The sequence below is a fragment of the Myzus persicae genome, unplaced genomic scaffold, assembly GCF_001856785.1.
Source record: "Myzus persicae strain clone G006 unplaced genomic scaffold, MPER_G0061.0, whole genome shotgun sequence".
In the NCBI taxonomy this organism is placed as follows: Eukaryota; Metazoa; Arthropoda; class Insecta; order Hemiptera; family Aphididae; genus Myzus; species Myzus persicae.
Genome location: NW_019103749.1, coordinates 9,314 through 34,899, shown reverse-complemented (window position 1 = coordinate 34,899; position 25,586 = coordinate 9,314). Strand labels below are relative to the sequence as shown.

Below are 25,586 nucleotides of genomic sequence, written 5' to 3'. Positions count from 1 at the left end.
TCCTTTACCGCAAAACCGTCAAACTATATAGTTGTTTTATCAATTATTCCACATTCAAGTACACTCGATGTTCATTCGGCGAGATTTATTCATAGCCCGTAGGTCATAGCCGATTACTTTTCCTCTTTCTCGTTTCAACTATATGACGATTCTGGATTCGTTTTATACTTACATCATAATGTATACCCATACTACACACACACACACACACACATATATATATATATATATATGGCATTTTAAATGATAAAATTAAATACAATCATCCTGTTTAAACTTTTTTTTTACGACGTTTTGAATTGCTCAAAAACGCTTGCAAGTATATTTATACTCATAAAATTTACTGCACATATACACTTACTGTCTTTATGGATATCTCTGGAACACGAAGGGGTACGGATATATAATAGTTTACGTCCTGTGCGCGAGTACACACTTCATACTTCAGATTGCTTTCTCCCGTAAAATCGTGAACGAAAGAACGAATGCCCCCCGAGTATTCGATTTAGGTTTTATTATAATAAGTAGTAACTGCAGCTGTATAGTTGTCTTCGGATTTTGTTTTTCGTTTGTTTAAAATATATATAATAATCGAAACAGCCAGGGGACGGGATATTATATGCATGATGTTATTTATTATTATGTTATATATATATGAGTTACTTATAATTAGGACAGAGGACTTGTAGCATTTGCATATTTGTTTTGCACGATCACAAAAATAGCAGAGTAAGAAACAAATACGTTTCATGCTGAAATAAGGCTAGTTTTGAAATTTTATTTTGCATATGAATGCATATTTCCGGTTTTTTTTTTATTTTAGTGCATATTTCTTCGATTCTATACGTTAAGATGCATATTTTCAATCATTTATCATTTTATCAATATTTTTACCATCGACGTTTTTATTTAATTTAAATATTTAATATACAACCAAAATAATGTTGAATTTAAAATTATTTTAGATGTTGACCATATTTATATAGTTGTTTACTCTTCCCACACGAATGTTTTTCCTAGAGACACGTCTCGAGGACTGCCGATTAGATTTATTATCTGGTTATTTATTTGATCGGTAATTAAAAATGTTAATAAAATATATTCTTACAAATGATCTCATTTAAGATGCATACTTTTAATGCATATCTTGTACATTTTAGTGCATTTTTGGTTATTTTTTTAGAGCTACAAGTCCTCTACTCTAGTTATTATGTTATCGGCAGTCGTCGCATAGCGTAGATCTATTGGTACGGCAAAAGCTGCGCTGTACATGTAGACAAAGTAATGAAGGACCTAATACGTTTTGACTGGCCTTTGATGGTGCAGCGATGAGGTTGTATAGGGTGGTGGGAACCATGATGGTGTATATAATATATTAAATGTATATATTATACGCGTATACATATAGGGATACAAAAAACAACCTCGGAATATTTCATTATTCCCGCCGTTTTCGTTTACAACGTTTGAATGCGTAATGTGAACTGACGTGTCTGCCATTTGTTTGGCCGTCGTCGTTGTCTACCGCTGCTCGTCCTTTTCCTCCATCGTCGTCATCATTACCATCATCATCACGCGTTTTCCGCCGCCGACGGTTTTCGCTAAAGTTTATCAATCCGACGACGACGTAGTTGTATGGAATTAAGTCGAAAACTGCCGAGTGCAGTGCATATTTTATGCGTAAACGGAATGCGAAAAAAAATAATACCCTATTTGAATTAATTTTTCACTCAAACGATGCTGCAGAATTGCGTATATACATCTATAACAAACGTTTGTGTAGGCGGAAATATTTTTTCAACTGTACTTATTTAATTTATTGGGATAAGATGACGTGCGGTTTTATTTCTAAAATACTCCAATAATATAGTATTTTTCAATAAATGCAGACATATTTTGTAAATCTTTTCTCCGCTTTTGCCACCGTTTTGGTGGCAACAACTGTTTCATATTTTATACTTTTGAAACGTTTTTTTTATTTTATTCGACATTAACCGAACCGTAAACTTTTTTTGTTCAAAATCATCGGAAATAAAATTAAAAAGATTCGAATTTATATCATCACTTACGTAAGGACTACTCTCCGAAATACCTCGAAATCATTTTACACAACCACCATATTATTCATTATATATAGTTAGCTGCAGTCAACAATTCTTTCAGTCGGTATTTGCTATAGTACGTTAAATTGTAATTTCAGTTTCAGTTCTATGGGCTCGTAAAAATAAACAGTACAGCGGTTAATTAAAATAACGTTTTATGATAGTTAAGAGTTATTATTAAAACAAAATGCTATAATATTTACGTTTAAGAAACCATGCAAGCTCAGTTTTTTAAAAATATTTAATTACGTTTAAGCATTTCACATTATATATATAGTCATATAGGTATATATGATTTAACTGTATACATATATATATATAAATTAAATTGAGCAAAATTCGTAGTTTTGTATTTGGATTTGGGAACATAATATAATGTTACACTACATTAAATATATTAATAACTGCAGTGGTGGATTATAAAATATGTTTTACATGTGTTTTTATATTTTCATCAATTGCGTTTGTCCAGAGATTAACGTTCACTTTGGTTTAATAATAGCAACAAATTATTTTTTTTACGTTCTTTAATGAAACATTTTCAAGCCATGCATACAAATTAATATGATGATATTTTATTACACAAATCATCGTGAAATGAAGAAGGGCCGACAAAAAATTCGAGGTATTCAACTGTCGTTTTGATGACGAAATGCGTATAGCTCATTTCAAATAAAGGTTCAGCGAGTATACATTATACTATAGCCACATAGGAGGTATATATTATATATGTATGTGGTGTAGAAGTAGAACACCCGTTGTCTCGTCCATTTGGTATAGGGATATATAGCTGGTTTATAAAATTGTTCTGTTTGAAGGGTGGAACGAAATATTTAATACATCAAACATACGTTGAAACAGAAAAAATATTATTTGTATTATGTAATATACGCGTATGCAGCGTATCTAAAACTTTAGAGATGAAAATAGTTGCGCTCAATCTGTGCGAGTTGCGCTGCTATGCTGCGCACGCTCCCCCGCTACGGACCCTCAAACGTTTTAAAACTACAAAAACGAATCAGGAAATTCGATTTTGAATTCATATATAAATCCTAAATAACAAAAACAATAATATGGCGAATATAGGCAAAATAGCTGGTAGTTTAATCTTTAATCCAATAAAAGCTAAATGTGTTGACGGGAAATTTGTCGTACGGACGATTTCAAAAGGGGTGGAGTGTGTCTATGTGTATGTATATATAATATAATATATAATATAAACAAATGTTTTGTTTCTGCAGCTGTTTTGACTATTCTACCCTTCGGTGTTCTGCGTGCAGTTTAAAAATCCCACCCATATGTATACGTGTTCAAAATAATATGTATTTAGGTGCAGCAGGCCACCCGCGAGCGTGAGGCCGTGTCACTGTATAGGAAACGAAATATATATTTTCGCACCACGAGGGATGCATCAACTTGTCAACGATCGATGCTTTCTGGTGTAAAATTTTTTTTTAAGACCGTCATCAATATATATCAAATGTATATGTTTTGAAAAAAAAGTAAACAGTTTACCTTAACACCTAGTCTTAGCCCTCCATAACATATCATAATATTACGACGATACATATATTATACAGGTACTTAATACACTTTATTTTAATATTCGTTTTAATATCGTTAAAAACACATTTTTAAGAGTCAAATTAGGTATATTTTAATTTAAAATTTCTTATTTACTGAACGCTTACTTTATGAACATAATAGGGTATAATATATATTATAATAATGCTTGTAATACTATTATTTTAAGCAGAATCTCCATAGTTGTTTTGTGTAAAATTCAGCTTAATAAACTCACAGAATCCGTATCCCAGTTTAATTTTCTATATACTTAATATCCACGATATATTTTTAATGCCTTTACGTGTATAACCATTGAATAAATATTATTTTATGAGAATTCGGAATTTTTTTTCTCGGAAAATAAATAACTTATTTTTTTTTTAACGTACAATTCTCGTCATGATCTTAGTTTTCGGTGAAGATGTTTTCACCAGCCGGTGCACGACGATATTTTTATGTAATTTTTCCGAAGTGTGTCCCACATTCATATAATAATAATATAATACATAGCATGTTCTCAGTAATATTCCACATTTTACGATTCAAAATATTTGCATCTGTAGCGATTCGTTCATACCGTTCCAGACAATTGAATTTGCACATCCTTTTATGTGCTCGCGTCGCGAAATTCGTTTCCAAAACTGCACAATGTTATAGTTTAGGTACAACCACGCTTTACATAAAAATCAACAACCCTGGTTGCCGCCGTCGACATATTATTATCATTATTATAATAACACGCCCACCTCCGGTTTCGGTAATTCGATTACGCAACCGGAAAATATGTTTTTCGTTTTCCGATTCCGCTCACGGTATACCATAATAATAATAATAATAATAATAATAATAATATAATCCCGCATGACTAGTACTATCATCATCGTTGGCTGATGGCAGTTGGAAATTGTTATTACCGAAAACACCTTGTCATTATTGGGTTCGGCCTATGAACGTTTATATTAGAGTGGCGGTGTAGTGGCTTCTTTAAACGGCAAGATAGACTTAATATAATACTACTCTAGTTGTAATAGCACAGCGCGATTTTTACGACCGGATAAATTCGCCGATTGATATTATTCGATTTGGCGAAACGTGGTTCCCCGATCGGTTTTTCTGGAGGCGTTATTAAAAACAAAACGCCAATATAAAAATAACTTCGATTACTACACTGCCGCCCCCGCGCCGCCGGATATATTATAGGTTTAGGACGTTTAGGTATTAAGACGGGAACCGACGTTAAATGTGAAGTGATGGTTTTTTCCCCCGCAATTTACAGTGATCTCTTATATAGGTATAAAGAGCCGGCAGACGAGCATTAAATACTTATATCTAGGGAACATTTCGAAAGTTATAAAATTTTATCTGCCCTGCAACAGAATGCGTATATTATAATATGATATAACAATTTTGTAGCACCTATAATATAAGAGTTTTTTACAGCCCTTTTTTTATTTATAGTTAAGTTTTGTCGTGAGCGTTTGTATATATTATACAACAATGTGAAATCCTGTTCTATTTTCAAAGATAATATTTTTGATAACCTATTTATAATACATAACTAATAACTATAATATAAATAACAATTATTTTTTTGAAAATAAACAAAAAAACACAGATGCTTCTAAAACTTTTAATAATTGCTCTTTGATATAATCATATTCAATTGGGAATCTTTCCATGTCTGTTATGGTATTATGTGCTAAATCGTAGCAATTAAACACTATAATATGTATCTAATATATGTGTGTACAGACGAGATACGTAGGTACCTATACAACTTGTATTTAATCATTTTAACTGTTTTGTATATAAATGTATAGGTACATTTTTACTTTAGTATAAATTATAATAAATAAACATAAGTACAGACAGTAATAAACGAATATTGATTTATCAGACCATAAATATTGACCTCTTGAATTGTGAACTAATTTACCTATCATTTGATTAAAATGAAATTGATATCATATTTTATATTATAATAATATTAATAGGTATAAATTGTGTTTAAGCAGGTTGTTGTATAATACTATAATGTATTTTTCATAATTTGTTACTATAAGTTTACGAAATACAAGTGAATGAAATTAAATAATAATATTATAAATTTAAAATATAGTTACCTACTCGTTCCTACTTACAATCATTTCCAATATTTATTACCTATGCGACTTAGAATGTTTTATATTTTTTACTTTTACTATGAAATTAAAGTACGAAACACTACCTGAGCACTGAACACTCACTAAGCATATTATGAAGCAAAAAGAAAAATTAAATTTTTTCGAAAAACTATGATGAAGGTTAGATTATTTTTTTCATTTGATTATTAAGTATCACCTTTTTTCTGACACCAAATCTCGTCGAACAATAGGTGCCGTCAAAGAATTTCTATTTTTAAAACACACTTACTTTCCATTCGCGTTGCGTTCGTGTTTATTTAAATTTATTAATGGGTGTTGTGTGTAGTATATTAGTATATACTATACATATTTAAGAATCGTAATTTGGGCACTGTTTTAAAATAAATAATAGTAATGATCGTAGTAAAAAGAAGAATGTGTCGCGCTGGCCCGGCAGTTTGGTACGCCTGCCCCGCCAGCGGAGGAATAAAATACGGTTCGGCGGCGGCGAGTGGCGACGACCAGCGGCTGAGCGGCTTCAGTAGGTAACCGATCGCGTACTTGTTCGCGCGTGTTCTCCTCTCACAATCGGGATACGAAAAGTTTTTACGATTTTTCAGAATTTCTTACGTGATTGAATTTAATTTTTTATACACCTCACTCGATAACATCACTCGAACAGTTCGTTCGCACCATCGGTATCGGTTTTGACTCCCCGGGCCGACATAGTTTTAAACGTAATATTTTCGTTGTGTTCGAAAAGTGAATACGTACCGCACGGGTAACGCATTGGCGATGTGAAACTGCCGAAATCATCGCACGCAACACTCATGGCATGGGAACTAACTTGTCCAAAGGGAGAAACGTGAGTGCCGGTTCCTATATGGTTTTTCCAATGTGCAGCGCGCATCCGGCCGCCCTCGTCTCGTGCGTGTATTAGGCCGCCGAAGTTCCGCCGATGTATTGTATAAGTTCTTTTTGGGTACGGTAAATCAAAGTGCGGTGGTGGTGTTAGTCGTTGGTTGGTGGTTGTTGGTATAGTGGTAGTGTGGTGATGGACCGTGCACGTCACTTAATATTATGACGTATTATTTTTAAATACTTTTGTACTTCCAAAGCATATTATATTTTTACTATAACACGTGCGTTGTATATTTTTCGATATAATAAAACAGAGCTCGCAAAACGAAAACAATTATTTTATAATAAGATTTTAATTTGGAAAATGTGACTCCGAGGGAGGAGGGTAGTTTCATGAGCAAAAAAGAGTGAGGAGAGGGTAAGGAAAGAGAGAGAAAAAGGGAGAGTAAAAAAGGTCGTATATTTTATTGCAAGCAGTGGCGGCGGACGTATAGTATTGTACACGGCGGTGGTGACCGGCAACAGCTGCGGGACGCAAACCGTTAAAAACTATACGCCGACGTTGTCGACGGGAACCTTTCGATCGGCGTCGTAAAATTTTACAATGGTCATTATACAATGTAATAGAAAAAAAAGCCTTCTAATTTATCGGCGCTTCGTTTCGACGTTAAAACAGCCATATAATCATATTATCGTTCTATTTAATTAAAAATACATTGTCGTTCTATTTTTCGCAAAACGAAAACAAAAATGAATATGTATATAATATAATGGCAAATGAATAATTTAATATAAATAACAAAAACCGCTGTGGTTACAATAATACTATGATATCACGAGTTCGTTTATCCACATTTTTTTTGAATCAGCAATAACACATTTTACTTACCAACGTAAGTACTTCATATGAATTAGAAGAAACTGCCTATGCATACAATTGTTATTTAATAATTTATTAATTATTATATATATATATAGCGAATATTTGACATTCAATTAAGGTATTATTAAGAAAGTTATTAATAAAGTATACAATATATATTATATATATGATAATAAATTGTCATTTGTCGTTGAACTTGAAATTTTTATTTTTTTTTTCGAACTGCCAAAGCCATTATTATTCGTGTTGCATGCGTTTAAGCTATATGCATACATTATTTTTTACATATTTGTGTGAGTGTGCATGACAGGATTACTGCAGGATATATCGTGTTTAATTTACAATTTGTCTTGTATTATATATCTAATATCTATGTATACCGACTAAAGTTCATTGAAACGAATAGCGATACATTTGTTGCGCACATGTGGCCGAGATGAATGTTTACCTCAAACAGTTCCACTGCGTGTTTATAACATCAATATTAATTAGAAAATTTTAATCAATAAGATCTTTTTATATTTTTTGAACAATAATATAAATTATACAGAAAAGCGCGTTGAAATTCACTTTTATTTAAAACACTTAGGTAAATATTATTTAATTATTGTATTTTATCTAACCAACTAAGTAGCTGAAAACATTTATTCCATTGTGAAATACCTATTATGTTATATTATTATATGCGAAAAGATAAAAACATAGCCTGTCCTTGAATAATTATTTAATATTTTAAAACTATATGATATTTATCTATACAATACATAGTACATAATATAGTATTGATAAGAGACTGGTTATACATCTTCAGTAATATATAGGTATCTAATTGAATAGCGAAAAACATTTTTTACTGATTAAATATCAATTTTTAAAAACATGATTACCTATACGCGGGTGAAAAAAATGTTTTTGAAAAGAGCAATTAATATATTTATTGAAATCGATTAGAAGTATAACTTTTATGACGGTGCCTAGCTGAAACTTTTCAAAAAGTATTCAATAATTGAAAGTTTCACTGTGTTAAAGCTTAATAAAGTTTAAGTAAAATTATTGAATTATTATTGGATCCTGCAAATAATTAATATATGAATACCTTCGTATATGCTGTAACTAAAAATGAGCCATAGTTCACAATAATAATTATGTTCTAGTACTTTTTCTTCGAAATTGCATGTTCAGAATATGGCGTATTATCCAATTTTAATTCAAATAGATCTTACTTATTTCGTTTTAAAATTAACAACATGATCAGATTTGTTTTGTTAATAACTGAAGTTCAACCCATTAAACAACAATATAATACTAAATTAAACCACATAATACAAAACGAAATCATTTGGTCACGAATATACAATAATATAGTATCTTCAGGGTCGAAGTTCGACAATAAATCTGATGACATGTAAACAAAACGTAAAGTATTTACGGTTCGTTTTATAGTTTTAATGTTTTTACTGTTTCGATCGATTAAACCAAGCATACAAAACCTCGGGGAAATATGTAAAATATTTCTATGTTCACGTGGTATTCCAAATCGAGTATAAAAACAGCTACAATAATAATAACCAGAACTATACACCGTATTTTTCTTTATATACATGAATGCATTAGGAAACAGTGATGAGTAAAACGTCAAGATTTTAGTATACAGTTTATGAGTTTATAGTTAAACTTTTGGAGGTTTTTTTTTTTAGGTCAAATATCACGACTTCCGTATATTACATTTTATCATTTCAACTTTACTTCCTTACTTCCTATTCGCGATATCTCTATAATACTTGGGCGGGAAAGTTTTTACTCAAACTGGCGCCTATCGGACGCCTATTGTATTCGATGACAAAAATATGATGCTTTTCATGACACTAACTATACATATCGCACACACATACACACACATATATATGTGTACACTTCCCCTCGTCAATAAACAATATAAACTATTACCGTTAACTGTATAGTGTGTTATTTGACCTTCGACTCATCTCGGATGGATTTTCGTAATTTAAATGGATGTCTATACGGCATTTACTATTTATGAACGCGTAAATAATTATATAAAGTTCTAAAACAGAATATTATTCATAATTAACACTACTATAATAAACTCGAAAACAAACGATGAAGTATTTTGAATAAAACTAATTGAGAACTGCTATTATAGATTGCTAGTTCGTTTTAAAATTATACATTTTTATTTCTTAAATTAATTATTTCTGCGATTTTGATGTTAAACGAAACATGCAAGGGAACTAATTGATTACAGTGATGTGTTATTATTCTAAACCCCTTTGCTCGTAATTATTTTTTGCTTATGTTACAGTTCTAATTATACGAATTAATTTTACAATACAAAACAGTCTTTAATTACAAAGTATAAACATAAGGCTTTGTTTAAATAAAAAAATACATTTCCTTTAATTCTTTCCCTCTTACTTTTTTTTATTTCACATTTTTTAGTAACCATTTTTCTACCTAACGGAATTTCTGAGTGTTCATTATTATTTGCGTTGTAAAACGAGTAGTTTTTAACATTTTTCTCTGTCCCATTACCCGTTTAATTTCTCTTCCTTTTTAATCCTTTAATTTCGTTTGCACATTCTGCATATTCGGTTGTGTATTCCGCATATTATGCATAATATTATATTATAATTTTAATACATTTCAAGCAAATAAAATATATCTAAGCGAAATTGTGTACGTCACCGCAATGACTTACTGTAAACATATGAATGATTATTGTAGTTGCTATATAGTATGATTTAGAACGAGCGATATGTTCAAAGTTTGCTTTTAACGACATCCCATTTATGCGTTGTTGGCTTCAAATTACGAAAACCCAATTTATTTGTGTATACGCTTATCAAACTCTACGAGTTGTGATGTGATTTATACTTACTGTACCTAACCCATTTCTCTGGCTAAACACAGATTTAATTTTTGACTTTTGACTAATTTTCTATACATATCATATACCTATATATTAGAATTTCAACTACCAAGCTATAATTATTTTCAATATTTTGTTCCAAAAAATATTATATGCGTATATAATCATTTGAATAGTGACGTAGTCTATGTCACGTACTCAAGTATAATATATATTGTATAATAGAAATCGCTTAATCATGCGATATCGAAAGTAATCATTTTGTTTAATCGCAGTGCATAAAACAATTTAAATGTTTTAATGTAGGTACAAATACACGCTATTTTGTAAGTATCTGCTCCACCGGTATAATTATATTTTAAAACTTTTTTTCCTTGAAATGTCGTTTGAACAAATATGAGGAAAAAATCTATTAATTTAAATTTTAGAAACCAATAATTTAATATTATGTCACTTTGATGTGGACAACTTGCATTAAAAATATACCTATACTGCAAAGTTAGTGGTATCTATGTAAGCATTATAAATTATGATACTGATTTACTGTAAATATAATAATAATATAATAATAATAATATAATATGTTTCAATTTTTTTAATCATTATACAGGATGGTCATTTGTTGCCCTATATAGAATAATATGTTTATAAATAATATGTGTATCACAACATATTTGTATATCAGTTCCTACGTAATTAGTTTTATAAAAATTCATATAAATACATAATATAATATAAGTAGGTACCTTTTTCGGTTTTTAATGCAGCGTTTTACAGTGGTTGGAAATAACAATAGAGTTTAAAAAAATGTAATCTGTAAAGCGGTATCGTTGCATAAAATATTCGTGTGTACCTTAGGTATAATAATGTACAAGCCATGGAGGTTTTTTAAACCACTCGACTATGCTCTTAAATTTGCGCTCTTATGCGTTTATTTTTTTCTTTTTGCGACCATGTACCAAATATATATTATTATATTTGTGCACGTTTCCTTATCACGGTCTTTGACGCAATGTCACGGAAACGCGACCATCGACTGTCATTGCACGGCTGATCAGTTTGATCTTCCGTTTTCATATATTTCCGGAGTTTTTGGGTGAACTGTAGTAGGAAATTGACGATAAAGAAAATAAAACCATAATATAATATTGTAATGTACAATTGGCGAAATAGAATTATAAATAAAAATTATGATATAGGTATTGCACATATTATAGTTGTCGAGTCGACTGCTGCAGCAGTAGTCGACACGCGTAATCAATGCTTTCCGTCACGCCGAGCACTGTCGACGATATTGACATCGACGTATACTTCTAGTTAATATTGTTATTACATAACCTCGGTTGTATGCGTTTCAGAGTCTTGAGTTTTTGTTTTGTTTCGATTATTAACAATACGTCTATCAGTTCAGCTGTTGTTTATTATACTCTATCGGATCCGGAAACTGAGGATTTACAACGTGCAGCACCTTGTATATTACATAACACGCGCATACAAGGTGATTTTTTTACGAAACTCAATTTTTTATCCGTCAGTTTTCGTGTTTTTCTGGTTATTAATTCAAAACGTCTTATTTAATTTTTTTCAAATATCCTTTTAATGCATAATTGTCCACAATTCAGTTACTAAAGCTAACACGAATCAAGCGTTGAAGCTACAAGACGTGACGAAATACTTAACACATTTTAACTTCATTTACTTCTCCGCTCATGTTAAAAATTTAAATTCTATTGTAAATGATGTATCAACCTAGCTACACATAATTACTTTGACGTTGGTTAGTTAATCATAAATAAAGAGGTATGTTAAGAAATAAAACCCTCCAACGAATTCTCTTTATAAATATTACTACATAGTACATAATTTATAATATGTGTACTGTGTAGGTGTTCATACCAAATTCCTAAAATATATATATAATATAAATTATGCAAGACTTGATAATTTGAAAACAATACATTTTTAAAGCCCAGATCGAATGACTACCTACACAAAAACATTTTTATTTTTATATCTATAGATATATAGACATAAGCAAAATATTTTATATAGTATTCTGAAAATCAATGCAAATATTTTATGCGTCAAAAACGTCACCGGTAATATTATTCACTAAGTATGATGTATATATTATAATGGTACATACACAAAAACATTTTTTTTTTTAAACGCTGTTCTGTGAATCGTCTTTATCCATTTCGTATTGTTCGGACGCCTACAGCACATTATCGCTTGCACATAACGTTTTTTTGCAAGCTTGTTCGTTTTAATTCTGAATAAAAAATCCTCTTTTTCTCGCAGTCGCTTTTCACATTCAAATAAATATACGGGAATACTGTTGTACTGTGTAAAACCGTTTCGACGACAGCGAAAAAGGCACATGTCCTTAATACAGCCGATCAGCGATAAATTAAGTGCAGCGCAGACCGTCAAGTAGCACTTTCGGATTTTCATCGTCTTGTTATACTACGCTCCGAGTAGCTTTTATTATTACGAGTGGTTCATTCGTCGACGGTTTTTTATGCCTAATAATATATTACATCAACCACCATCGTGTATTTCTGTACACACGCGTGTATAATATGTGCATATTATAATATACGGTGGTATAGTGGGTTTTTTTTTGTCGTTCGCTGTGCCTTTTCCACTATATCGTTTCGGTTTTGTGTAGCCAATTTGCGTAAAGCTTTTACGTACAATATTCCGAAAACACAAATTTAACAGAATTGAACCTAGTCACGCGATTCTATTTTAGGCCTGCAAGTTGGACAACGAGCGACAGGTTTTTTTTACATTAGACTGTGTTAGTTTAATTGCATTCGGCCGACTGTCAAAACGTTACGAATGTCGTCGGTTTGTTTCTGTCGATTCCCAGTGGTTCAAAAATAAAAATATGTATATGCATCTAATATCTTCCTTAGTTATACTTCGAAGCCTCCCCCCACTATCAACTACGGAAAACTCTCAAAAGCTTGAAACGAGACATCAAACTCGACCGTCTCTCTCTCTTCCTCTCTCTCCCTGAAATCTTCCGCGGTCAATCATGTTTGGCTTGTATAATATTTTATATTACTTTAGAGCTCATGAATTTAATTATGTTCTTTAATTTTACACAAACACGGTAATAATGTAATATTTAAAATGATAAAAAATGAGAACTAAAATTACATGATATATTATGTAAAGTATTATTATAGTGAATAATACATTTTGTACACCGTTGAGGTTGGAGGTTTAATAATTGCGTACCGTTCAATCACCTGAAATGTATTCATAATGACGTTTTATTTCGTTTTCTTGTGCTGTCATAAAACAATTATGTTAAAAATTATTTTATTATAAGTTTTATGTTTTCGATTGAAATTGTCATCGCTGTTCGTGTTTACTACGAATACTGCAATCTGACTAGTTTTTACTACTCAAAAAACGTCCTCACATAGATTTCTGCTTGTTATTTTACTAAGAAATAATACTAATCTCATTGATCACTGATTAACGGAATAGGTCAAGGGAAAATGTCATCGGATCGGAACCCTGATGGTGTATATTCTATAGCTGCGATGCAACACAGCCACACAGCTGGTGTAGAATATAGATACATAGTATAGATTTCGAATTTTTTCGGCTTTTTTTGTGGGAGGTCCGTCGGAAAACGTCATCTAACGTTTCACGTTTAAATAATAAACAACGTGCCATGACAGCCAGTTAGGGCCGAATTTAGCTTATATAGTATATTGTATCGCACGCGTAATTGAACGATAATAATACTAAAGAAAATAATCGAAAAACAGGTATAGGTATCGGGTGTGGTGTATATTAAGGTTTATAATAATATATTGTATTATGTGCCTACGCGAATCCGTACTAAAGACTATACAGGGTGTTTCGCCTCGTAGCAGTCTTCGGCGAACACCTGCTCTATCGTGTTCGAGCTAAGACTTACATAATAATAAAACTACCTGTCTACCTATACAATATTTGAATTTACTCGATTTAAATTAATAACCTACCTGTTAAATCTTTATGACATGTAGGTACACAAATTAACTCTATATAGTTATTAATAATATGCTATATGTACATTGTCTATCTATTATTATCCATGAAAAAGTAAAAAGAACATTTCAGTGTTTTTGTATCAAAAATATTAAATATAAATAATTGCGTGTCAGTGGGGGGGGGGGGGGAGATATAAACATACGCTGATAAACACCCTGTATAATATATACAGTACGTATATGCGTTTACCTCGTCTTATGAGTATGTATTATAGAGTCACACAGTCGCACGCATGGGACCGCCTGTCATAAAAATGTATATAAAAAACGACGAAAATGAGACTTATATATTTTTATAGTTTTGTTTATTACGCGGAGAAGGAGCAAGACACTGCGATATTGTCGTACGGCAACGAGTTAATCAACCGAAACGTTGTCGCGAGGAAGCCGGGCGGAAGAACCCGATAAAACGATAGAAGAAGAAGAGGAGAAAACCATTTTATACACACGACAAATCTATGGCCACTGGCGGGCGTACCGCGCGGAAAGAGGAAGAGACGATTTTATTTTTTTATACTCTTACATATTATGTCGTCTTATTTTTGTTAAACTTTTCCTATACCGGCTCCGGTATACGACGATGATTATGACACACTGCACGAATGCAATACGATACTCCAAAATAATAATAATGATAATAATGAGCGCGGCCGGACGGACCGGAATCGGGTTTCGAATGCGTTTTTATCGTCGTAAATATTGTAAGACGGATATAATATTATATTCAAGAGCTGCGGAGTGTGTAGTTCCACATCACAGTGTGTTTTATCACTGCGTTCTGTCATCGTCGGGATGATGTGAACTGTGTGCAGATTAAGAATATTATTATTTCGTTGGTCGTTTCGTCCGATTCGTGCGACAGCCGACTACATCTGATACACCTCGCGCCGTGGAGTTGGAACCGGAAAGAACGTATATTTTAACGTCATGTGGAGATTTTTCCACGAACTAGCGTGTAACAATATAGTAGTTACGATCCTCAAAATATGTGTCGTTCCATCATCATGCAGCTATGCGAATCCGACATACGACTTTTATAATATAATATTTACCGAGGAACATTATGAAGTGTATGATCGCGTTTAACGGCCGATGGGTATTCCTCTGCAGTCCTCCCCGAGCTAATGACACCCTCTGCAGCTCTGTAGACTTTAATGTATTGTTGTGTATCGTTTTCCATATACCCCGACGCTGTACAATATGTAATGATATTATCATGTGATAGGTAGGCCTGACGAGGAGGAGGAAAGGTTAACTCCCTCGCCCCCGGCAATTTGGGACTATTACTCATTTTTCAAACTAAAGAAACAAATAAGAATAACAATTTTATGAGTATTCTACTCCTAACAGTTACTCGACAAAGTCGATGATAGTGGTCAAAAATAGTGGGGCCCCGAAGTATTACCCCCAGGCTTGGGTTTCTCTCTCTACTGCCCTGTGTGTAGGTTAGTTGGTTATTAATTGTTGTAGGTTGTACCTATCAATATGGCATACACGTCCCGAGATCTTTAACGTTTACCCGATGTAACGTTTATAACACTCACTTTATTCTACTTCATTCCGAAAACTTTACTATATGTCGTGAACAGTTTGTTGCGGTAAGTTTGGGGAGAACGAAAATCGTGTTAAAAGTTTTGATCACCACGTGTGCAGCTGCAGTAGACATGGCAAATGCTCAATAATATAATACGCGTTGTGCTTTTTTAATTTATTATTAACGTATATTCCTACGTTAAAACCTATTCTTACGTTTTAGTTGAACATATTTCATTCATCACGAGTGATAATAATTTGGTTTTTCGAATTCGACTTTTCACCTAATCAATGCTGCACAGTTAGCAGATATTGTTCCTCAAATTATAGTTTTACAATTATAGTAAAAACTAATTTTAAAAATATTATGCGCCTTTTAATATTGTGTCATGTAATATATTTACGTGGTGAAGGTATATCATATTATTATTACTCTATTTTTTTTCTTCGTAAATAAATGTTTGTATTATAATAATTAATAGTATTATAATTTATAATATACTTCTGTGATTATATTCTTGATAATATTGAAATTTTTATTATTCAATCATAGTATAGTATATGTTGCAGTTTCGTCTGGACTGGTGTCTATATATATATGTATTATATATACCAAATATATATGTACAGCTATATATATGTAGTATTATATTTAAGTGGGTGGGAGCAACTACATATTATAGAGGGATGGGTGGGCAGTGGATGGCAAACGACTGGCCGTTGATTACATATTAGTATACTTAACCTTGGGGTGATGCGGTGTGTCTGGCCCCGGTTTCTCCGCCACTGCCGCCGCCGCTGCAGCTGACTACCCGATCTGACAGTGCGCTTCATAATAATAATAAGTACCTAGTACCTACCTACCTGATAATACGTATAGTTGCGAATGAGCATATATTATGCACTTTATGTTTATATATATATATATATAGTGTAACAGAAACACTTGACAAATATAAATTTAAAAAAAAAAATTGATAAAAACGAATTATTGAATTAAACGTATGACAAAACTTGTAAAAATCGTATGTACAATAAATTACTTAAGAAATATATGTGTATTCTTAAATTCCCAACAAAAATATTTTTAAAAAAGTTAGGTATTACGTTTTAAATACATTTTCTCTAATACAATATTGAATAATTGCAATCATTACAACTTAAAAAAATTGTAAAAATTAACCTTTAAGATTCAAGTTAATTTTTGTCTTCAAAATTTGTCTAAATTTACAAATTGGTAATTTTAATTTTTCCAAAAAAAAATTGTATACCTAAGACGATTTAATATTTAATATTTTCAGTATTAAATAATAAATATAAATAATGTTGTACTTTACCTACTTGAAGCGCGAGCGTCTATAAATTAAATATTTAAAAAAAATATGTCCATTATTGATTAGAACAGATTAGTTATTTTATTTGTCAGATTTTTTTGTTACATCTCGTATATCCACTTATTTTGTTATTAAAAATAAAAAATGAAAATATTATTACAACATTATAATAATCATTTAATACCATATTGTGTGAAACAAGTCAATGGTCACGTCATCAAGGCTTTTTCTTAAATAAAAAAAAAAAAAATACAATAATAATATGTTCTCTCGGCCGTCTGTAATTATTATTTATTTGTAAGTAATAGCCAATAGGTACACACACGCATGACTTGTTACGCATCGTGTTGCCGGACGCACAAGACACGTGTGGCGCGTCGCCGTCTGTGTGCTCGGCGTGTAGAATAATAATATTATTGTAGTCATCCGCTCAGCCATAGAGTGTTCCGTTCGACAACAATAATTGTTGATACACATATTTCGTCCGTGGGTTTTGGTATAATATTATGCTCTCACGCGATCGCGGTTACTGCCACCGTTTAATTACAAAATACTATTACTAAATTATATATTATTTTTCCTACGATACAACATACTTAGGCGGAAACGATCACAGGCGATCTGCTACGTCCGGTGGCGATCTCGGATTTCCGCGGACTGCGCAGTCAAGTAATAATGTTACATTCGTTTTTGACATGTTCGTCTTCCTTATGATAATATAAAAGACACTTATATATAATATCATAACAATATATATATGCATATTTCAGGACTTCAGATATATAATAATATATAATATACCATGTTTTGCTTGCATGATGTGTACCGAAAAACACTCGCGGCGCGGAAATGACACGAAACGCGACCATATAAATATCCATTTGTCGACAGCACACACACATACACACTCGTCCATCGGTCTAACGAAAACATAATATATTATTATAATAAATATTAATATAAGATGAAAAAGATAATAAAATAATATAACAACGTAACGCGTATTTGACACGACTCGTTTGCATGCAGATATATCTGTTAGTGTCTGAGTACAGTACACGTACTATGTAAATATATTATAGTAATAAATATTTTTTTATAAGTTAAATTTATTGAAAAAAATTCGGTTGCCAGAGCAAAATTGAGACCGAGAAAACATTGTTACGTCTCAGTAGTTTTTGTACGAGCCACTGCGAATTATTGAAGGCATCCGAGATTGTCGAGACCTCAATTCGGAACACGCCAAGTTATAAAATCACAACAACGTCAGTCTGAGGAAAACCACAGTCTCTGCTGGCCTTTAACTGCGCGTCCGTCGACGTGCCATTCGGCCCTCAATCAAAAATCGTTTTCGCATCGTCATCCGCGATTGCGTATTAATACGCTATAACATGTTTGAATGTGCGTCGCTCGTGATGTGCGTCGATTTTCACTTTAGTGCCAACGCCCAACAATATATTTTCGAGCGACCTTTCGATGTTGCCGTGAGCGAACGCCATATCATATTGTATTATAATGTACAGTAAAAAAAAAAATAGTCCAGGACTACGGTATACTGAACATCGATTTCAAACGATGCTGGGAGGCTGTCGCCGTAAAACGTATCGTTCGTCGTTCACAACACTCGTGTTCCGGTTTCCGTGTTTCGCGCCGCGTACATGTTTTATTTCGACTTCGAACTTCGGGTTCATCGTTTGATTTGATCCATTTCAGATATCCGCCATCAGCCACGTCTTGCATGTCGGCGCATTACAACCACTGCAGTGGTCTGAAATATCAGGTTAAAATAATCGGGTTCCCACCATTTACACCTTGTCTTGTAGAGTTTAATATTATAATATTCAACTTTTATGAAATAGGTGACGCGTGTTACCAATATGCGTATTGAACTATTGAATATGGTCACGGGACACGATGAAGTGTATAAACCCTACTTTGACGTTGAATAATATACAAAATTACAAAATATGTAATAACTCATTGTCGACAACCTATTATAGTACCCACAAATGCTATGTAATAATTATAATATAATGGATATAAAACTGTTTGTCGGTCATATAATATTTTAGAGGCTGTTATTATTATTTATCTATGCGGGGCCTCTAAAATGCGTTTGCACCTGGGTCCCAAAATTGTTATCTCGACACTGCGTATTATTCCTGAGTAATAATTATAGCTGACGTGCTATATACTACAGGGCGGTCCATACGGCTATCACGCTGTATCTATACACAATGTGTGCATCATGGTATTTTAAATTATAATATGTAATATATGTATAGGTTCAAATGTTTATAATTTAAAACTCGTGCGATACAACGATAGATACGTCATGAAATAAACTCACAAACACTGAAATACAAAACATTATGTTCTGATATATAATAGGAAAAAACCTCATCACTCTTTCGCGGCAAACCACGTGCAGTTTTAACTTTGAATAACCTATTTTTTCTAACTGGAATACCAGGCACAATGGTCAGTACTCTATACGCGACATACGTTCATATGGCAAAAACTAATTGATTGTAAATCCAATCCAGATGAATTAAAAAATTTTCAATTAGAGGTAACAAAAATTGTTTGAACCGCCTCGGTATACAATTAACGTATTTGTCAATTATATTGTGGTCACCAAACCGGGAAGATAAATTTAAAATAAAATACATCTGTCAATCAAATAATCAACTTGATTATTGATTTATCGACCATTAAAGCCAATATTGTTTTTCTTCTAGAAAATACGTTTAGTAGAAGTCAAAATGGTAACGTAAAATATAGAAGTTTAATTCGGGGATGATTGGCGGTCCCGAAACACTTTATCTCGGGACACCGAGATAATATTCAAAACCGCTATAACCTTATTACGTCCGGGTCCTCTATATACTCTGTTGGTCATGACCAGGGCTTGGGACTTTATGCATTTGCATATTTGTTCGGGATGTAAAAATAATAAATCTTATCCTGTACAAATTTGTGTTGTGGTGTTAGGAGTTAAAGTTTAAAAGTTTATTGTGTATATGTTTGCATATTTTGGAATTTTTTTCTACAAATGCATATTTTTAAGATTTATTGACTTTTATTGCATATTTTAAAATAATTTTTGATTATTTACTCTTAAATCCATTTTTTAGTAAACTAATTTTATCTACATGATTTTGTTGGCAATAATATCGATAAAGCGATAATCAATAGCGTTACGGGGAACCCATTTTATTTTTAGCTCTGAGGACAATAATATTTTTTTTATTTAATCTGTCTTTTACAGTACTATTTTGTTTGCCAGTACATAGTCATCGGCTGACTACGATCGTCATCGTGTGCATGTATCGTCAGTAGTTGTCGTATTTGTATTTGTATTCGTTATTTTTTGTATTTATTAGCGCTCGTATTTGTGGTATAATATGCCAAAAGAAAAAAAACACAAATTAGTCGATTGAGAGGTTTCATTTTGGAATTTGGGTATAATGTATTTTCCTCAGACGGAAGAATTTTATTTTGCAAAATATGTGAAATAAAGTAGAAATGAACGACGATCTAGTGTAATACAACATATACAAACAATAAATACAGATAAATAAAGACGTATGAAATGTTCAATACAAGAACCCAGCAAATGATTAAACAAACTAATACAACTAAAATATAATTATAAAATGATTATTTTTCATTACATAAAAATGTTAATTGCCAGGTAAAGAAGATGCTAATTGTTAAAAAATCCATTTTTTTTAATAATATTGTAGTTTATATAAAATATAAATTTTTAGTAATATGTACAAGAGATATGTTTTTTTATGATCTATGATGTGCAGCGGTTATAAGGTATAGTTTCGTCGGTCGTCGTGGGATTATTTATCAACCATTAATGACTACCGTTCGTCACAAGACTAGCACTGGTTGATTTACGTTGTTATTGTAATAGATTTTTGGGTTTGCAATAAAATTCAATTTTCGCACGAAAAACAATTTAATAATACTTTAGGAAAGTAAATAATAGTTAAATACTTAATTTTATATTGATATTAAATAGAGAATATTATTGTTTAATTTTTGAGCACTATTATTTTCGTATTGTACTTACATAAAAGGGCAATAATCAAATTATCGTTCGAAAGTCGTATAACCGCTGTGACGATGCACTTTGCACAGCTGTATAATAAAATGTATTATTTATTATTTATATACATACAATTAGTATTGTGCATCATGGTCTGACAATAGTAGTTAATGTTTTCCGTTTCTTTTGTTTTCAGCGTGAGTGGTTGCAGATGGATGTGGACAGAGAGAGAAGACTGCGCCTGGACACGGAGGCGAGACTCAAGGGTTCCAGTTCCGAGGCAGACAGATGCCGCGTCAAGCTGTCGACTCTGCAAAAAGACTTCACCAAGTGAGTTTTTTTTTTGCATTATTATTATTATAAGCATGGCCTGTCATCGTTTTGATTTTTCCTGATGATCGCCCCCATCTACACAGCATATATTGTGGTAACTCGACGTTGTATAGTAGGTAAGCTTCCGAGTAAGAGCAAAAGTCGGCGCACTTCAAACTGACAATCGCTTTGACCGTTATAATACGGTACTTACTACGCACGTCTATGTGAACATAATACAATTTGTGAATGTATAAATATGTAGAGGGTTCCGTGTTGGTGTATTATTATTTGTTATTATTATTATTATTATTGTAATCGATAAATTCCTATGCCCGTTATCCACGTTTGGTTCGTAATTTAGCATAATAATTTATTTATCACGATAGTTTCCCTAGACGGAGACAAAGATACAAAACAATAAGGAGACGTTAGACGTATAATAATAATATTATTTTTTTTACAAGCCGATAATAACTGGTTTACAGACGTTCTTTTGACGACATTTATTTTATATTTTATTTGAGCACTATTCATATGTTTTAATATAATACGTAACTATGACCTATCATTATATTTTTTTAGTCAAATGTTAACGTAGAGGGTCCATACAACAAATTACCCATGCATTTTATTTCGGTAATCATTTTAACTTTATGAATTTAATTTGTCACACCAAATTGAGTAAAATTTTTATTCCATCCGATACCATTTTACCTGTTTTTTTTTTTATTAGGCCTCACTATTTTTTACACTTAGAAAATTACACGATAGGTACCTTTTTCCCCTTACTTGCCCGGATGTCGGTAACGAAGATTTTCCTCCGGGATCCGAGCGTCGCGCGTATTATATACCTATAACATTAAAGTATCATCTTATCGTCGCCGTCACTTTATCAGGATTTAGAAAAAAGCCGAGAAAGCTGGATTTGAAAACGCTCGCAGAGAAATGCATTTGTATGTGGTTTTATCGTGTTTGTGTGTGTGTAGCAGAGGAGAATTTTTCTGGCGCCTCTCACTAACAATTATTGATGGTTGGAGGGGTGAGGGGTGAGAGACCCGGTTTTCCTGGCCGTCGCGAATATCAAAGCGCGGCTGCGGCGGCAGGCACAAAGCCAATCGCGTAACCCGCATCGGACAGCTAATAAATCGGTCTTTCTCCCGTATATACACTACAACCAACGGCTAGTTGCTTTTACAGCCTTTCGCGCCCTTTCGCAACATGCAGACGTTATAATTATCGGGAGACCTTAATCCCGGGGACGAGTGGGGACGGTGTCGGAAAGGCGTGAAAAACAAGCAAAAAAATATATATGTATCTAAAAGAGATCATGTACTTAAGCTTTATACCGCCACCATCACTGTTTCACTTTATTTATATAATATATACCACTCGGCCGGGTACCAAGGACAGTTCAGTTTTTGCGGAAAATCCTTTAAACCGCTCCTCTGTCGTCTTTTTTCTTTTCGCTTTTATCTCTTTTATCTACCTACCTATATATAATATATTATGTATATTATATGTATAAACCGTTTGAAAAGCGTCTGACAATTTACATATAATTATCGTCCTTCTCCAACCCCGGCGGGTGGTTATCTATTTTCCGAAACGGGCACATACACTCCGATAAATATAAATTAAATGTACGAAAATAATAAATAAAAATATACTGTTATGTTAGATAGTGCCAAGTTAAATATATAATATAAGTATCCTAGTGGTGTAGGTACAATTATAACGATTTTTTAGATTAATATTTTCACCAAATGCTATATTGGAATACATATCCGGTATATTATAAATATTTAGGTATAAGTGATTTCGAAGACGAATATTTATAATTTATATAATAGCGCGGCTAAATTATCTGAAAATTGTATTATATATATATATATATATATATATATTAGTTGGGTAAAAAAAGTCTTATATCATAATGTAAGACAAGAATATAATTTAATATTAATAATTGTATAGTATATTCAATTGTATACATGTAAAATATGAAGATTGGTGATAACTTTTCACTTAGAAATTATATAGTTCATATATAAGTAAAACAATATTGTACGTCATCCCGCACAAAGTCTCTTGTAATGACACTTCCAACTACATCTGTAATTAATATACTTATACTATCTATGATACACTTTTTTTTTAATAAGAAATACACATTCTGTAAATTATGACAGTACGATAAACATGAATTGGCTGATAAAAAGAAGTGGTGACACTTTTATTGCTTATAATATTATACTATATAGGAAATAATAGCTATTATGATTAGGGTCAGATTTTATTGAAACAAAAAAACAAGATATATGCTCTATTTATTTTTATTGAAATAAGTAAAAATGTATAAATCGAAATGTGTTTAAAAATATTTGTTGTTTATTAAATTGAGAACTTTCATATTTTACGACTTCGGATCATAACAAATTCGTTGAATACTTGATCAAATTAGTTGGTTTTATGATTGTATTTTACCAACTGATATACAATTGAATTGGCTCAGAACTAAGTTTACCAACAATATTCTATAACACCACCACCTCTATATTTTGTCGATAAATGTAGAAATGTGTTTACTTACTGGAAAGCGCTGGCCAATGGCCCATAGAATAGTGTGACGATGAGTTATAATTTAAACCTAATATTTTATTATTATTGTTTTATTATTAGTTGAAAGCTTAATTTGTTACCAATATAATAAATAGGTACTGTGCACGTGCTTCGAGTTTCTACCGCCGTTTGGCATATTTTATTCGCAAGATGACCGCAATTATACGTGGGAAAATACAAACAAATATGTAGGTATACCTGTATACAAACTGCGAAATCTCAATTAAAACGGTACGACCGCGTTAAGCGCATAAATCGTGTGGTTTTTCTCCTCCGTCGCTCTTGGTATACACATTCAAGTATATAATATACAATATGAGCACGCGTGAACTCGTCGTAAAATACATACAATGGACTCGTGTGTGTGTGCGTGTGTTTGAGGCTCTTGCTCGAGCAAAACTCGGCGGAACGCGAAATATTCTGGGAGTACTCCCCCGCGACTACTATCATCATCATCATCATCCCACCTGCCTGCCTGCCTGCTCACCCTTCATCATATATATATATATAATATAATTTAACACCCAGCCTTGAATATTAATTATGCCGGAGACTTTTTTCCCGGCCTTTTGCATGTATGTATATAGGTACATTGTTGTGTGTGAATACCGAATAAATACGTATATAGGCAGGGACTATATGGGCGCGGGCGTGCAGAAAAGGTCCTTCCTCTCTCTGCAACGTGAGCACGGGTCATTTATTCACCGCGCGAATGGGGAGAAAACAAACTCGCCGGTGTCGGACTGCTGCTGCTGCTGCTGCAGCTACGAATACGACGACGCTTATCCACCGGAAAATCGGAATTGTTTGAGTTCCGGTAGGGGTGATGGTGGAGGTGAAGGCGGTGGTAGTCGTGTAGTGGCGGTAGATGGAGGGTTTGGGGGGGGGGAAGGGTGGGGTGGTAGACGATCGTCGTATACGCTCGCTATATATATACCCGGCATGCCATAATGTATATATACGTATTTATATTATTTAGGGGAAGGTGAATTATATCGAGAGAGGTATAAAACGCAGCCCACACGAGCGTGCAATATATAAAATACATACACATAAGGACCAGCGTCCGTGTCAGCGTTAAATCTCACGTCGTTAGAAAGGTGCGCGTGTGAGCGCATATGTATATATAGTAAAAATAATATAATAATAATGTCACCGGGTCTGCTGTAGACGTCCCTCTGCATCCGCATGAAGTATATAATATATAGATGCATGGTTAAAAGTGAAATACCGGGCCAA

General features: G+C 32.6%; 1 protein-coding gene across 1 annotated transcript in view; it reads left to right on the top strand.

Annotated features, from left to right (window-relative positions):
* LOC111035195 overlaps positions 1 to 21,992 on the top strand; it is a 155,675-nt gene extending 133,683 nt beyond the window's left edge. Inside the window, exon 5 of the mRNA XM_022316720.1 lies at positions 21,610 to 21,992. Within this exon, the coding sequence (XP_022172412.1) occupies positions 21,610 to 21,747 (138 nt within the window). The 3' untranslated portion in view covers positions 21,748 to 21,992. The remainder of the gene's footprint in view (positions 1 to 21,609) is intronic.
* Positions 21,993 to 25,586: the final 3,594 nt, after the last annotated feature.